The 12,480-nt window shown below is 51.3% G+C and overlaps 1 protein-coding gene and 1 long non-coding RNA gene across 12 annotated transcripts in view; one reads left to right on the top strand and one right to left on the bottom strand.

Moving 5' to 3' along the window:
* The window catches only part of FADD (Fas associated via death domain), a 23,222-nt gene extending 17,745 nt beyond the window's left edge, over positions 1–5,477 (bottom strand). For 4 of the 10 annotated variants that reach the window (XM_082409683.1, XM_082409684.1, XM_082409686.1 and 1 more), the window contains exons 1-3: positions 4,722–5,456; positions 4,253–4,324; positions 2,996–3,129 (exon numbers count right to left, since the gene is read on the bottom strand). In XM_082409683.1, the coding sequence (XP_082265809.1) occupies positions 2,996–3,129; positions 4,253–4,324; positions 4,722–5,007 (492 nt within the window). In that variant the 5' untranslated portion in view covers positions 5,008–5,456. Of the gene's footprint in view, positions 1–152; positions 3,130–4,252; positions 4,325–4,721 lie in introns of those variants that run through there. The other 6 variants (XM_082409688.1, XM_082409681.1, XM_082409682.1 and 3 more) reach the window with 6 other exon arrangements.
* LOC309636516 overlaps positions 1–12,480 on the top strand; it is a 21,569-nt gene extending 9,089 nt beyond the window's left edge. Inside the window, exons 1-7 of one of the 2 annotated variants that reach the window (XR_014250040.1) lie at positions 7,813–8,287; positions 8,662–8,750; positions 8,847–8,927; positions 9,103–9,259; positions 10,102–10,138; positions 11,024–11,098; positions 11,398–12,480. This is a non-coding gene — a long non-coding RNA (uncharacterized lncRNA). Of the gene's footprint in view, positions 1–6,305; positions 8,288–8,661; positions 8,751–8,846; positions 8,928–9,102; positions 9,260–10,101; positions 10,139–11,023 lie in introns of those variants that run through there. The other variant, XR_014250039.1, reaches the window with a different exon arrangement.

Raw genomic sequence — 12,480 nt, 5'->3', positions numbered from 1 at the left:
TTCCATCCCTGATCAGGGAGCCAAGATCCCGCAAGACGCACAAAGGCCGGGCTCGATGTTCTGAGACCACACAGAGCAGAACAGCCTTTGGCAGGCCTCCGGGGCTCTGGGTGACATGTGTTTGTTTTTAAGGTAAAAATAGTGCCACAGACTTGGCCAAGCACTTCATATTTATCCAATGGCCCCTTTTCAGGGAGGTGGAGCCCCAAGGGACAGAGCCCCCGGTTCACAGCCAGGTCAGGCTCAAGAGCCCACGTGGCCCCCTGCGCTCCAGGACACCCCCCCTCACGGTCCACGTCACACCTGGGACTGGTATTTGGCGGACAACTGAAACCACGTTACAGAATCAGGGAAAACGTGGCTAGCATACAGAAAAACTATCATTCAGAGAACTGTTCTCCAACATTTGCTGTGTACCTTTCCACTTTTAGGGCCCGTATAGGCATTTGTGCTTGTTCTATACACTTTTTTTGATGTGGACCATTTTTAAAGTCTTTATTGAATCTGTTACAATATTGCTTGTTTTGGTTTTTTGGCTGTGAGGCACGTGGGGTCTTAGCTCCCCGACGCACCCCCTGCATTGGAAGGTGAAGTCTTAACCACTGGACTGCCAGGGAAGTCCTTCTATACACTTTTATTGTGCCTTTTCCTGTTGTGTCACAAAACTGGGGAAATTCTGTGCTTTCTGAGGGCAGGCTGCCTGCTTGCTCAGTCTCACCTCAATGCCTGGCAGCGCGGCTACAGTGGAAGCCTCCTGACCACTGAGGACCGAACAAACGGAGGATTCTACCTGGCCTAGAGCTCCCACCTTCCGGGGCCAGTTTCTTGTGCAATCTCACCCACCACCAGGCTCTGCAGCTTTGCCCCAGCGGCCCAGAGCCACCACGGCTGGCCCACCTCCAGGCCCTGGGAGGCGGACCGCAGTGCCGGAAGGAGGCGCTTTCTCATCCATCACCTCTTCTGTCCTGGAACTCAGATCTGTGCCTCAGGTGGTGAGATTAGGTCACATGACTGGTCTACTGAGGCTGCTCCAACTCCCTCACCACGTGGACCAGAGCAGCTCGCCAAGGGAAGCCTTGGGATGTCAGTGCCCAGGGGGACCAGTGCCTCACCTCACGTGGCACGGAGTCGGCCCAGTGCCGGGTCCCAGGCATCGGACAATCCCGAGTGCTGTAAGCGTGTGTTGTCAAAGCCTCCATGAGAACACGTGGTGCGACAGAGGGTACTGGTTCCTTCCAGGGGTGAGGACCGTGCCGGGGGTGCAGGCCGGAGGCCAGGGTGCCCAGCACCCTCACATTTCAGTAGCATATGCCATAAACCGTAAGAAGACTGGCAACACCTCTGAAATCTGCCTCCGTTCAAGAAACGTGGACACATTTTCCAGATCACCTGTTTCCCAAAGCGACCCATTAGCCAAGCCACTCTCACGCACTGACGATGACGACGACGTGCGTGTTATCCACAGAATGAGCCCCGACCCAAGGTCCTGAAGAGGCACATGCTCCCGGCAGGCGGGGGGATGTTCAGTGCACAAAACGGGCCAGGCCACGCCACTCCGGGGCTGAACTGGCTCAACTCCCACACTTGTGATGAACTGGCTAACACGCGTGTTCCCGGCCAGGCTTCCGGGGCCAACAGAGTAGGGCCACTTCTGTCCTGTCTGCTGCATGACCCCAGCTCCTAGCAGTGCCTGGCACTAAGCATCTGCTGAAGGCTGGGTCCACAGCCTGGTGGGGAGTGCTGCTAGGGTCTCAGCAACCCAAGGTCAAGGCGGCATGGCATGATGTCACAAGTGGCTTTCCCAAGGTCACAGCAGGAAGGCGCACGGCATGGCCGCTGGGCTCTCTGCCACTTTATACAATACACAGCAGTGTGTATATGTCAATCCCAATCTCCTAATTCATCCCACCCCCCTAAACACTCCCCTTGTTAGTGGTCCCCGGAGCTGTTATGAAATGCAGCCACCCTACTCCCAGGTTGGGCCTGTAATAACCTTCAAGGGACACTGAAATCGACTACAATGGGACTTCTGAGAGCATGTAAAATGAAATCATCATCAATAGGAAGAGAAAATTCTTTGTAATGTGGAGGTTTCCTCTGTAAAGGCCCTTGCTTCACTAGGGTTACCTGAGAAGCAGGAAGAAAGATTACTTCTTAAAATCACAGGCTCCAGCTCCCTTGCCAACTCTGTTATCAGAAAGATAGTGGTTTTGACACAAAATAGTAACATGCTGTGGAATCACAGGAATCATACTTCTCCGAACTAGCATCCGCCCAGCCCTGTGTCCACATCTGACCACCTCACAGGCATCGTCTCACCCCCATGCCACCTGCCCTGCGAGACGGGTCTACACTGCCAGCCTCGAAGCCTTTGGCAACTGTGGGGACGGCAGAAGGACTCAGTGGTTCCAAGCGCGGGCTCCAGAGCTGGACGGCGTTGGCCCCCAGCCCAGCCCCCCCATTACTACTGACTTGCCTCCAGTTCGACTGTGCGCCTCCTCGCTGGGACAACGGCCAGGTTTATAACCCTAACTGCTACCTTTTATAGGTCCCTCCTACGTGTCGGGTGTGGCCCGCAGTGACCTCCGGTAGGAACTCGTTTAACCGGGAGGAAAGCACCTCCCTCTGAGAGTGATTACAGTGCCCAGAGCCCGTGTGGGCCCTCAGGCGGCTCCCTGCCGGGTCTTCACACGCTGGCGCGGAGGGGACGTGTCAACTGCGGCGGAGGGGACCGAAGTTCAGAGTGGGCAGATGCCTTTGGTCCTGGAGAAGAGCAGCTGGGTCATCGCGAGGCCCCTGAGGCGGGCGAGTCTGAGTCCCAGGACGAGAGGGACACAGGGTCCCCACTCTCGCCCTGGAGGGCCCGGGCCCGCTGACCCTCCTCGATGAGGTCTGCCACCAGGTTCAGCCGGCAGGCCCTGAGTGCCCTCACCAGGTGGGATGCGGCCGCATCCTCCCTCCTGCTGTTCTTCCAGACTCTCAGCGACTCCCTCACCTGTTCTGCCAGGTTCCGGGGATACTTCTCCTCAATGGCTTCAATCTTGGCGTCAGACACTCTGAGGTGACGAGCCAGTTTCCTCCAGTCCTTCCCCACGTTATCACAGATGATGTCAAACGCTGCCCGCAGGTCTGGGGAGGGAAAGAACACAGTGACTGACCAGAGATTACGGGAGCCCTTGAGGAGACAGGTAACCCCACACTCCCTGATGGGCTCTGCGGTGCTGACCCAAGGGCTGGGTACCAAGAGGTCCTCCCGCAGAGGCCAATGACACGCAGCAGCAGAGGGACCCGGGGAGGTCGTAGAAAGCCCAGTCCTGCCCCAGCTAATCACACCCTGAAACACTACCCAAGAGGCGTGGCCAGCTCTGAAGACTTAATGGTTGGGGTGTGTTGTAACGGAGATACCTACGCAGGACAGGGAGATGGAGTTGCTCCCCCATCTCACCCTACAGTGGGTTGAATGGTGGCCCCTAAAAAGTATGTCCAGGTCAAACCCCTGGAACCGTGAATGTTAACTTATTTGGAAAAGGGCCTTTGTAGATGAGATTAAGTTGACGATCTTGAGATGAGGGGATCATCCTGGACTATCCAGGTGAGCCCTAAATCCAGTGACAAGACCACGTGCCATGGAGGCAGAGACTGGAGTGATGCGGGCACAAGCCAAGAACGCCTGGAGTCCCCAGAAACCAGAAGAGGCATGAAGGCTCCTTCCCGAGAGCTTTCAGAGGGAGCATGGCCTACTGACACCCTGATTTGACTACTGGACCGAGAACTGTAAGAGCATCAAATTCTGTTGCTTTAAGCCACCAAGATACGGTAATTTGTACGCCAGCCCTGAACACCCCGATTCTTATTTTGGAAGATGTCCTGACTGACACCAGTCCTCAGTCTCTGTCTACTATGTCCTCATCTGCTGAAAAGTCACTACTGAGATCAGCATGACAAACTACAAAAGGCTGTTTCTGGACGGGGGCAGGGAGAAGAGGAAGGACAAAATGCTTCTTGGAAGGCTCCTGTGAAGTTGCATCTTCAGCTACAAATCCCTGATATGCTGTCAGCCTGTGTGCCAACTCCTCCAGTTCTGTGAGATGGGCACCTGTGTTACTGACCACTTGTACAGACGAGGAAATGGAAACACGGGAAGGTAAGTGTAAGTTGTTTCTTGAGATCACACAGCTAGACAACAGCAGAGCCAGGACCACACCTTGACGGCCCACTGTGCAAAAACTGTCCCTTATCAACCAACCCGTACCTGCTGTGACGCTCCTGGTGTACTTCCACTGCACCGGGGAGGTGAGCAATGTCCTTTCCTTTCGAGTAATCTCTAACTTACCCGGAGGGAGGGGGGAGGTGGAGAAAATACTGAGGCTGGGGGATGGGTGTCCATGCTCTGCAACTTAGGCTGTTAACTTCTGTGCACTATGGTTCTCCCATTTGCAAACGGGGTACATTACCCGTCTCCCAGGGCTGTTTAGAGAAAACCCACGCAAACCGAACCCGGAAGAGGTTAGGCGCCCGGGAGATCGAAACTACTGCTGGTCCAGGGGACCTTGCCTCCTCAGGCCCCCGCCCCGCCCCCCGGCTCCTCCGGCACGGCTCCGCCCCCACCTGGCTCCTCGGGCGCGGCCTCGACCGCCCCCCCAATCCTCAGGCCCCCGCCCCCGCCTGGCTCCTCCGGCGCGGCCCCGCCCGACCCCCAGACCTCAGGCCCCCGCCCCCACCTCGCTCCTCCGGCGCGGCCCCGCCCGCCGCGCCCGCCTCGAAGTCTTCCAGGCGCCGCAGTAGGTCCTGGCGCCGCAGGGAGACGAGCATCTCGCGGAGCAGCACGGTGTTCTCGGGGCTCATCTCGTTTTGCTCCAGCAGCACGGAGAAGAGGTCCAGGCCACTCTGCACGCGCTCCAGCTTCCTCTTGCCCACGCGGCTCTGACACAGGAACTTGAGCTCGGTCAGCTCGCTGCTCGACAGGCCGGCCGACACCGAGTGCAGCAGCACCAGGAACGGGTCCATGGCGGCGGACGCGGCGGGGCCCGGCCCTCCTCTGGCTTCCCCCGGCCCGGCCCGCCGCCCGCTCTCTGGCCCGCGCCCCCGCAGACCCGGCCCGCGCCTCCTCTAGCGCCCCGCGCCCCTCGGCCTAGCAGCTGAGGTTCCCACTTCGAACGTCTGGTGCCCCTTCACCGGAAGTCTCCCTTGGGACTGCTTTCTCTCGCGAGAACTCCCGGGGCTCGCGCATGCGCCCCGCGTCCAACGTAGCCATTTCCGCCCGGGGGTGGGGGGGGTTGGCTTGCGGCCGCCGCCAGGGGGCGCCCCAGACATGCTGACGGCGGGAGTACTGGGACCACCTCTGCGCCTGCGCCCTGACGACCTTCTCTCTCTGGGTGGGCGCCTGCGGCCGTGGGTGTCCCGACGGTCGGGGCGCGGGCTGCGTTTTCTGTGGAAAGTTGCACTGCGGATGCCGATAATAAATGCATTTATTTATTAACATTTGTGAAAATGCATGTCCTTTAGTGCCCCCTGGAGATCTGTGTGCAGAAAAGACTATTCAGAGGTTTATTTAGTTTTAAAAGTTTAATAACTACTTGATTTTTTAAAGTTATCCTCATTATTTTTCTGAATGCTTATTAGCGTTTACTGACGCCTACTGCGTACCACGCAGTAGGTTCTGGAGACAAATCGGAAACAAGGTGCCGAAGGCCCCGCCTGCCCGGAGCTTACAGCATCAGGACACAAGGTTACCTAACAGATAAGAAAGTGCAGGAAAGCCAGAGGTTAATGCGAGTCGCGTCCAAGAGGATAGGGGGATGGGGAGTGTGGAGGTGGGGCGGCGCAAGTTGAGAGGGCGGGGTCCCAAGGTGCAGGTGCACGTGCCGGGTGTGAGGGGCCAGGTGTGTAGGCTTGGGGGGAAGAGGGCGGGGCCACAGTAAGAGCAGAAGCAAAGAGGAGGGCGGAGGTTGCAGGAGCAGAGCCGGGGAGGAAGGGGGTGGTCAGCGAGGGGAGGGAGCGAATCAGGAGGAGCCAGCTAAGATCGCGGCTTTACTGCCCCTGAGCCCCGGCAGAGGGTGAGTGGAAGAGTGAAGTCATCTGAGTTACCTAGCGGAAAAAAAAAAGTATATATATATATATATATATAATTGAGATATAATTCACATTCTCTACAACTCACCCTTTTAAAGTGTACAACTCAGTGGTTTTTAGTATATTCGTAAGGTTGTGCAATCCCCACCATTCGCTAATTTTAGTTTCGTCTCGCCCATGTAGAAACCTGGTACCCATTATTAATCACTTCCTTTCCCTCGCTCTTTCTCCAGCCCCTGGCAACCACTAATTTACTTCTGTCTCTCTGGATTTGACTGTTCTGGACATTCATGTAAGTGGAGCCATACGCTTTTGTGCAGCCTTTTGTGCCTGGCTTCTTTAACTGAGCGTAACATCTTCAAGGTTCATCCTTGTAGCCTGTGACAGCGCTTCATTCCTTTTCATTGGTCAGTAGTGTTCCGTTGTACGGATAGACCACATTTGTGTATTCAGTCCTCAGCGGATGGATCTTTCAGTTTTTTCTGCTTTTTGGCCATTATGAATATAATAAATCCCCTACGTAGGAACCTTCAAGTTGCGAACTTTCAAAGATGCGAACGTGGAACTTACTAACGAAGACCTGATGGAATTGGAGGCCCAGAAAGGACAAAGAGAGACAAGAGGAAGAAGAATTAACTGAAGAACCAAAGAGATTCATGATGCAGGAAATGGCAAGGGGATTTTCTTTATCTGAGAAGGCACTGTTAGTCTTTGAGGCTCAGGACCCGAACGTAGAACAGTACACGAAGGTTGCAGCAGCCATTCAGAATGCAATCCAGTGCTACCGTGTCGTCTATGACGGGCAAAAAAGAGCGACTACCCAGACATCACTGGATCATTTTTTTCAAGAGGGTAGATAGAATTGAATCCAGCAAGGAACTAGAATCTGTGCCATCAACGTCAGGCGTGAGTGAAATTGCAGCTTGCCCTCCATCTCCTATTGCTGACCATCCTTCAGCTCTACCATCTCCCACCTCCTCTCCCTCCTCCAGTCAGTAACTCTTCCTGCCTGTTCCCTGGATGCCAGCCCCTGGATGCCAGCTGTTGGTACTACTGTACTTTTCAAGGTACTGTACTGTAAGATTAAAAATGTTTTATTTTTTGTGTTTGTTTTTTATGTATTATTTGTGTGAAAAGTATTATAAACCTATTACAGTACAGTAGTATATAGCCGATTGTGTTAGTTGGGTACCTAGGCTAACTTCGTTGGACTTACAAACAAATTGGACTTACGAACACGCTCTCGGAACAGAACTCGTTCGCATGTAGGGGACTTACTGTAATGCTACTGTGAGCTCTGAGTTACATTTTTATAGAATCACTGGGTAGAACTCAGGAGACGCCACAGTAATCCAGATGAGAGGTGCAGCCTTCTTTTGATTGTGGGGTGTACGTAAACGAGAGGCATTGAGGATGCTTGTAAGGTCTGAAAGATGGAGCGTCCATTGGCTGACCTGGGGAGGGTGTGGGTGGGGTTGAGGCAGGAGACAGACGGGCCCCAGTTTAGACATTTACAACTAGCCTCCTATTTATGCTTTAAAAATAAAGATAATAACAGGAACAGGATAAGCAGCTGGACTTTGTCTCCTGTGGACGCTTCAAGGGAACGGGAACGGCAGAAACAGAGAGGGGCTGAGCCCTGCTGGCGTAAAAGACAAAGAGACCACACAGTTCTCATTCTTGGGGCCAAGGAGACCCCCCCCCCCAGACTACGCATGTGCAGAAAGGTTAAAGGGAGGGGGCGCTAGACCATAATATGTTCTGTTAACCTCTCAGAGACCCTTGCGCTGGAATCCATCTTGGCTAAAAGATGCACGTGCACACAGGGGAGGGCCCTGAGTCAGACCAGATATGGACACAGAGCCAGACAAAGCAAGATGATTGGCCAGAGGGAACCTAGAAGAACTTCCCCCATATGATTTAAACCACCCCCAAAGGCACAGGCCTCTCTCTCTCTCTCTCTCAGCCTGCCTGTGCTTTCTGTCTTCTCTCCTAATAAACACTTGACTTGCCTCACTACTTTTCATCTCTTTGCTGAATTCTTTCTTCAAAGCAGATGAGAGCCAGGGCCCTGCTCCTAGCCAATATTCCCTGGTGGTCTAGTGGTTAGAATTCAGCGCTTTCACTGCTGTGGTCCGGGTTCAATTCCCAGGGAACTGAGATCCCACTTCAAGCTGCCGCTCACTGTGGTCGCTCACAGCCACCTGAGATCAGGGTGAGTTTGGGGGAGGATCTAGTAGAGATGTTGACTGGATAGTGGGATGCGTGGACCAGGGTTCGGAACAGAGATCTGGGCAGGAAATGTGAAGTTGGGAGTATCCTGCAGATAGATGGTGTTTGTGATGGTTAATCTTATGTGTCAACTTGACTAGGCTAAGGGGTGGCTGGATAGCTGGGAAAACATTATTTCTGGGTGTGTCTGTGAGGGTGTTTCTGGCAGAGATTAACATTTGAATTGACTAACAAAAGCAGATGGCCTTCCCCAATTTGGGTGTCATCATCCAAATAGAACGAAAAGGCAGAGGAAGGGAGAATTCGCTCTCTCTGCTTGAGCACCGTTGCCCCCCTCCCCTCCCCCCCAATTTTCAGGCCTTTAGACTCAGACTGAATCACACACCAGCTTTCCTGGTTCCCAGCTTGCAGATGGCAGACTACGGGACTTCTTGGCTTCCGTCACTGTAAGTGAGCCAATCTTACAATAAACCTTCTCATTTATCTCTATATATCCTATTGGTTCTGTTTCTCTTGAGAATCTTGACTAATACAGTATTTAGATCGCTCACAGAATGAGGTCACCAATGGAGGGAGAGGAGAAAGAAAAGAGGACCAAGGTCCGAGGCCAGAGGGCGGCTACTGTAAGGGAGACATGGAGGAGCCAGGGGGGAGGCTGGCGTGGGAGGGTTAAACCACATCCCCATCTGCTGGATCCCCAGCCCTTCTGCCGCATTTCTTGGTCCCCGGCACGTGGCATCTCCTGACTTTACTACACATTTTGCTTCCTGCTCTGTTTTTTGCCCGTCTCCCCTGCAGAACACTGCAGAAGCGCCCTGCAGAAGAGCCCAGAACACTGGCTGGCACTTCATAGGAGCTCACAAAATATTTCTGACTGAATGGATCTTGTACAAGGCTTGGTTAATCTGAATCTCCATTAGCACAATTATCCCTGCGTCTGACCCACTACCTCGCAGTTTGTAGCTTATCTTTTTATCCTCTTTACATGATCTTTCACAGGGCAAAAATTTTAACTTTGGATGAGGTCCAGTTCATCAAATTTTCCTTTTATGGATTTGATGGTTATAAGGCTATTCAAATTGTCTATTTCATCTTAATTGAGTTTTGGTAGTTTGTGCGGTTTTGAGGAATTTGTCCATTTTTCTAAGCCTTAGACTTTATGAGCATGGCGATTTGTAGTATTCGGTTATTTTATGTCTCAGTCCATTTTGTGCTGCTCTAGAAAAGTACCATAGACTGGGTGGCTTATACACAACAGAAATTTATTTCTCATGGTTCTGGAGGCTGGACTTCTGTGATCAGGGTGCTAGCAGGGTCGCATCCTGGTGAGGGCCTGTTCCAGAGTGCAGACTCTGAGTTCTCATTGTAGCCTCACGTGGAGAAGAACAGAGAGGGAAGCAAGTTCTCTCCAGACTCTTTTAAGGGCACTAATTCCATCATGGGGGCCCCACCTTTGAACACCATCACAAGGGGGGAGGGTAGAGTTTCAACATGTGAATTTTGGGGGAACACATTCAGTCTGTAACATTATCCTTTTAATGGCTATGAGACCTACAATGAACCCTCAATTTCATTCCTGAAATTGGTGATTTGTGTCTTCTCTCTTTAAGTTTCTCTGTCTTGCTAGAGGTTTATTGATTTTTTTTATTTGTAATGAACCAGCTTTTTGTTTCAATGATTTTTCTCTATCCACCCCCCTCCACTTTTTATTTCATTTTTTTTTTTTTTTTGCTTGTCTTGGCTATTTTATTTCCCTCTCCTTGCTTTGGATTTATTTTGCTCTTTTTTTTGTTCTAGGTTGTTGAGGTAGGCACATAGGCTATTTATTTCCAAGGTAAGCATTTAGTTTTATGGATTTTCCTTTCAACATTACTTTAGCTTTGTCCCACAAATTTTGATATGCTGTGTTTTCATTTTCATTCATTTCTATGTGTTGTTATTTCCTCTGGGACTTTCTCTTTGACCCATGGATTATTTGGAAGTATGCTGTGTAACGTACATGTGTTTAGAGATTTTCGTGTTGTCTTTCTGTCACTGATTCCTAGTTTGATTCCCTTATGGTAGAGAACACACTCTGGATGGTTTCAATTCTTTTAAACTTGTTGAGCTTGTTTTAGGGCCCAGTATGTGGTCTGTCTTGGTAAGTGTTCCCTGGGTTCTTGAGAGAAAAAAAGGATGCTCTGTTGTCATTGGGTGGCATGTCTATAGATGTCAAATAAGTCCTGGAACACCGCCCCCCCCCCGCCTCCAGCCCGCCCCAGGCTCCTTCTCATGCCTTCAAGTATTCTGATAGAAGTTCTGCCCACCTGAAGGATTTCTCTTCACCGCTGTCCCTCAGGGATGCCTCAGAGACGGGCTGTAGTGCTGCAACTGTCCACTTTCAGGGGGTGCCTGTGTATCATGTAGAACCCCCCATAAACCAGGCCTGAGTGTTCTCTTCCTCTGTCAACTGATCATAGGGAACTCCCCGTGAAGCCACAGGTGAACATGAATGTACAACTGTCTATTTGAGTCCCTGCTTTAAATTCTTTTGTTTATATATCCAGAAGTGGAATTGCTGGATCATATATGGTCATTCTATGTTTAATTTTTTTGAAAAACCATCAAAGTGTTTCCTGTAGCAGCTGCACCATTTTACATTCCTAACAGCAATGCACAAGGGTTCCAATTTCTCCACAGCCTCAACAACTCTTATTATTTTGTGTGTTTTGGATAATAGGCTTCCTAATGGGTGTGCAGTGGTGTCTCGTGGGTTTGATTTGTGTTTCCCTGATGACCATCTGGAGCATCTTGAGTATCTTTTCATGTGCTTATTGCCCATTTGTATGTCTTCTCTGGAGAAATGCCTATTCAAGGCCTCTGTGAACTTTTAACTGGGTTGCTTGTCTTTTTGTTGCTCAGTTGAAGGGGATCCTTATATATTCTGAATATAAACCCCTAATTAGAAACATGGTTTGCAAATATTTTCTCCCATTTTGTGAATTGCTGTTTCACTGTTGCTTTGGGTATCCTTTGATGCAAAAAATTCTTAAATTTTGCTGAAGTCCAGTTTATGTGTTTTCCTTTCACTTGACATTGTCTCTTTAAAAAAAGAAATGAGAAGCCCACACACCACAACGAAGAGTAGCCCCGGCTCGCTGCAACTAGAGAAAGCCCACGCACAGCAACGAAGACCCAGTGCAGCCAAAAATAAATAAAATTTAAAAAAAAAGAAAGAAAACGCATCTTTTGCCTGTTTCATGGATGGACATTGGTCTTTATTCATGAGGACGGTGAACAGAGTTACTTTCCTTTCTTTTTCTCCTGTGTCGTCTCATTGTGCTCCGGGCTCTTTCTTTTTCTGTTTGTTTTGGGCTTTCTCATTCCTTTTGAAGTCTCTCCTTGGATATTTGGGACTCTGGGCTTTGCTTGAGGGTAGTTAGTTTTTTCCAAAAAAAACCCAAAAAAAACCTCCTTCCTGGGGGCAGGGGTACATGGTGGACAGGACAATGGCCCCCAAGGTGTCCAACCCCAATTCCCAGACCTTGTAAACGAGTTAGTTTACACGGCAGGAGTGACTTTGCAGGTGTGATGAAGATGAAGGACTTTGAGATGGAGCGATCATCCTGGGTTATCCCAGGGACCCAACCCATCACGGTCCTCATGAGCGGAGAGCTGGAGAGACGGCCGCGAGAGAGGGACTGGCCACCACGGCTGGCCTGGAGATGGCGGGAAGGGCCCAGCCCTGCCCACACCTTCCTCTTAGCCCAGTGAGACTTGTGTCAGACATCTGGCCCACAGAACTGTAAGGTAGTACGTTGGTGTTTTAAGCCACTGGGTTCGTGGTCATCTGCCACGGCCACAAACAGAAAACCTACACAGGCCCCACATGCTGGGTCTCTTTCTTCCCTAAGGGCAGTTCCCACAGACAGCCAGCAGGAGGCGGCAGCCACCTACAAGCGAAACCAGACAAACACTCCTGCTGCGGTCAGGATAGGGATCAGGACAGGGTGACAGCTGGGTGAGGAGGGGTGACCAGAGGGGAGCACCAAAGGAGGCTTCTTGGGTGCTGTAACATTCTGAGTCCTGACTACAGAGGTGTGTGATTTCTGGGGAAATTGCTTGTATACTCAAGATCTGTGTAGTTTTCTGTATGTTATACTTTAATAAAAAATGTTGGGGGAGAGAGAGATGAGG

This window comes from Balaenoptera physalus (assembly GCF_965194825.1).
Source record: "Balaenoptera physalus genome assembly, chromosome: 10".
Lineage (NCBI taxonomy): Eukaryota > Metazoa > Chordata > Mammalia > Artiodactyla > Balaenopteridae > Balaenoptera > Balaenoptera physalus.
This window is presented reverse-complemented; position numbering and strand designations above follow the sequence as displayed.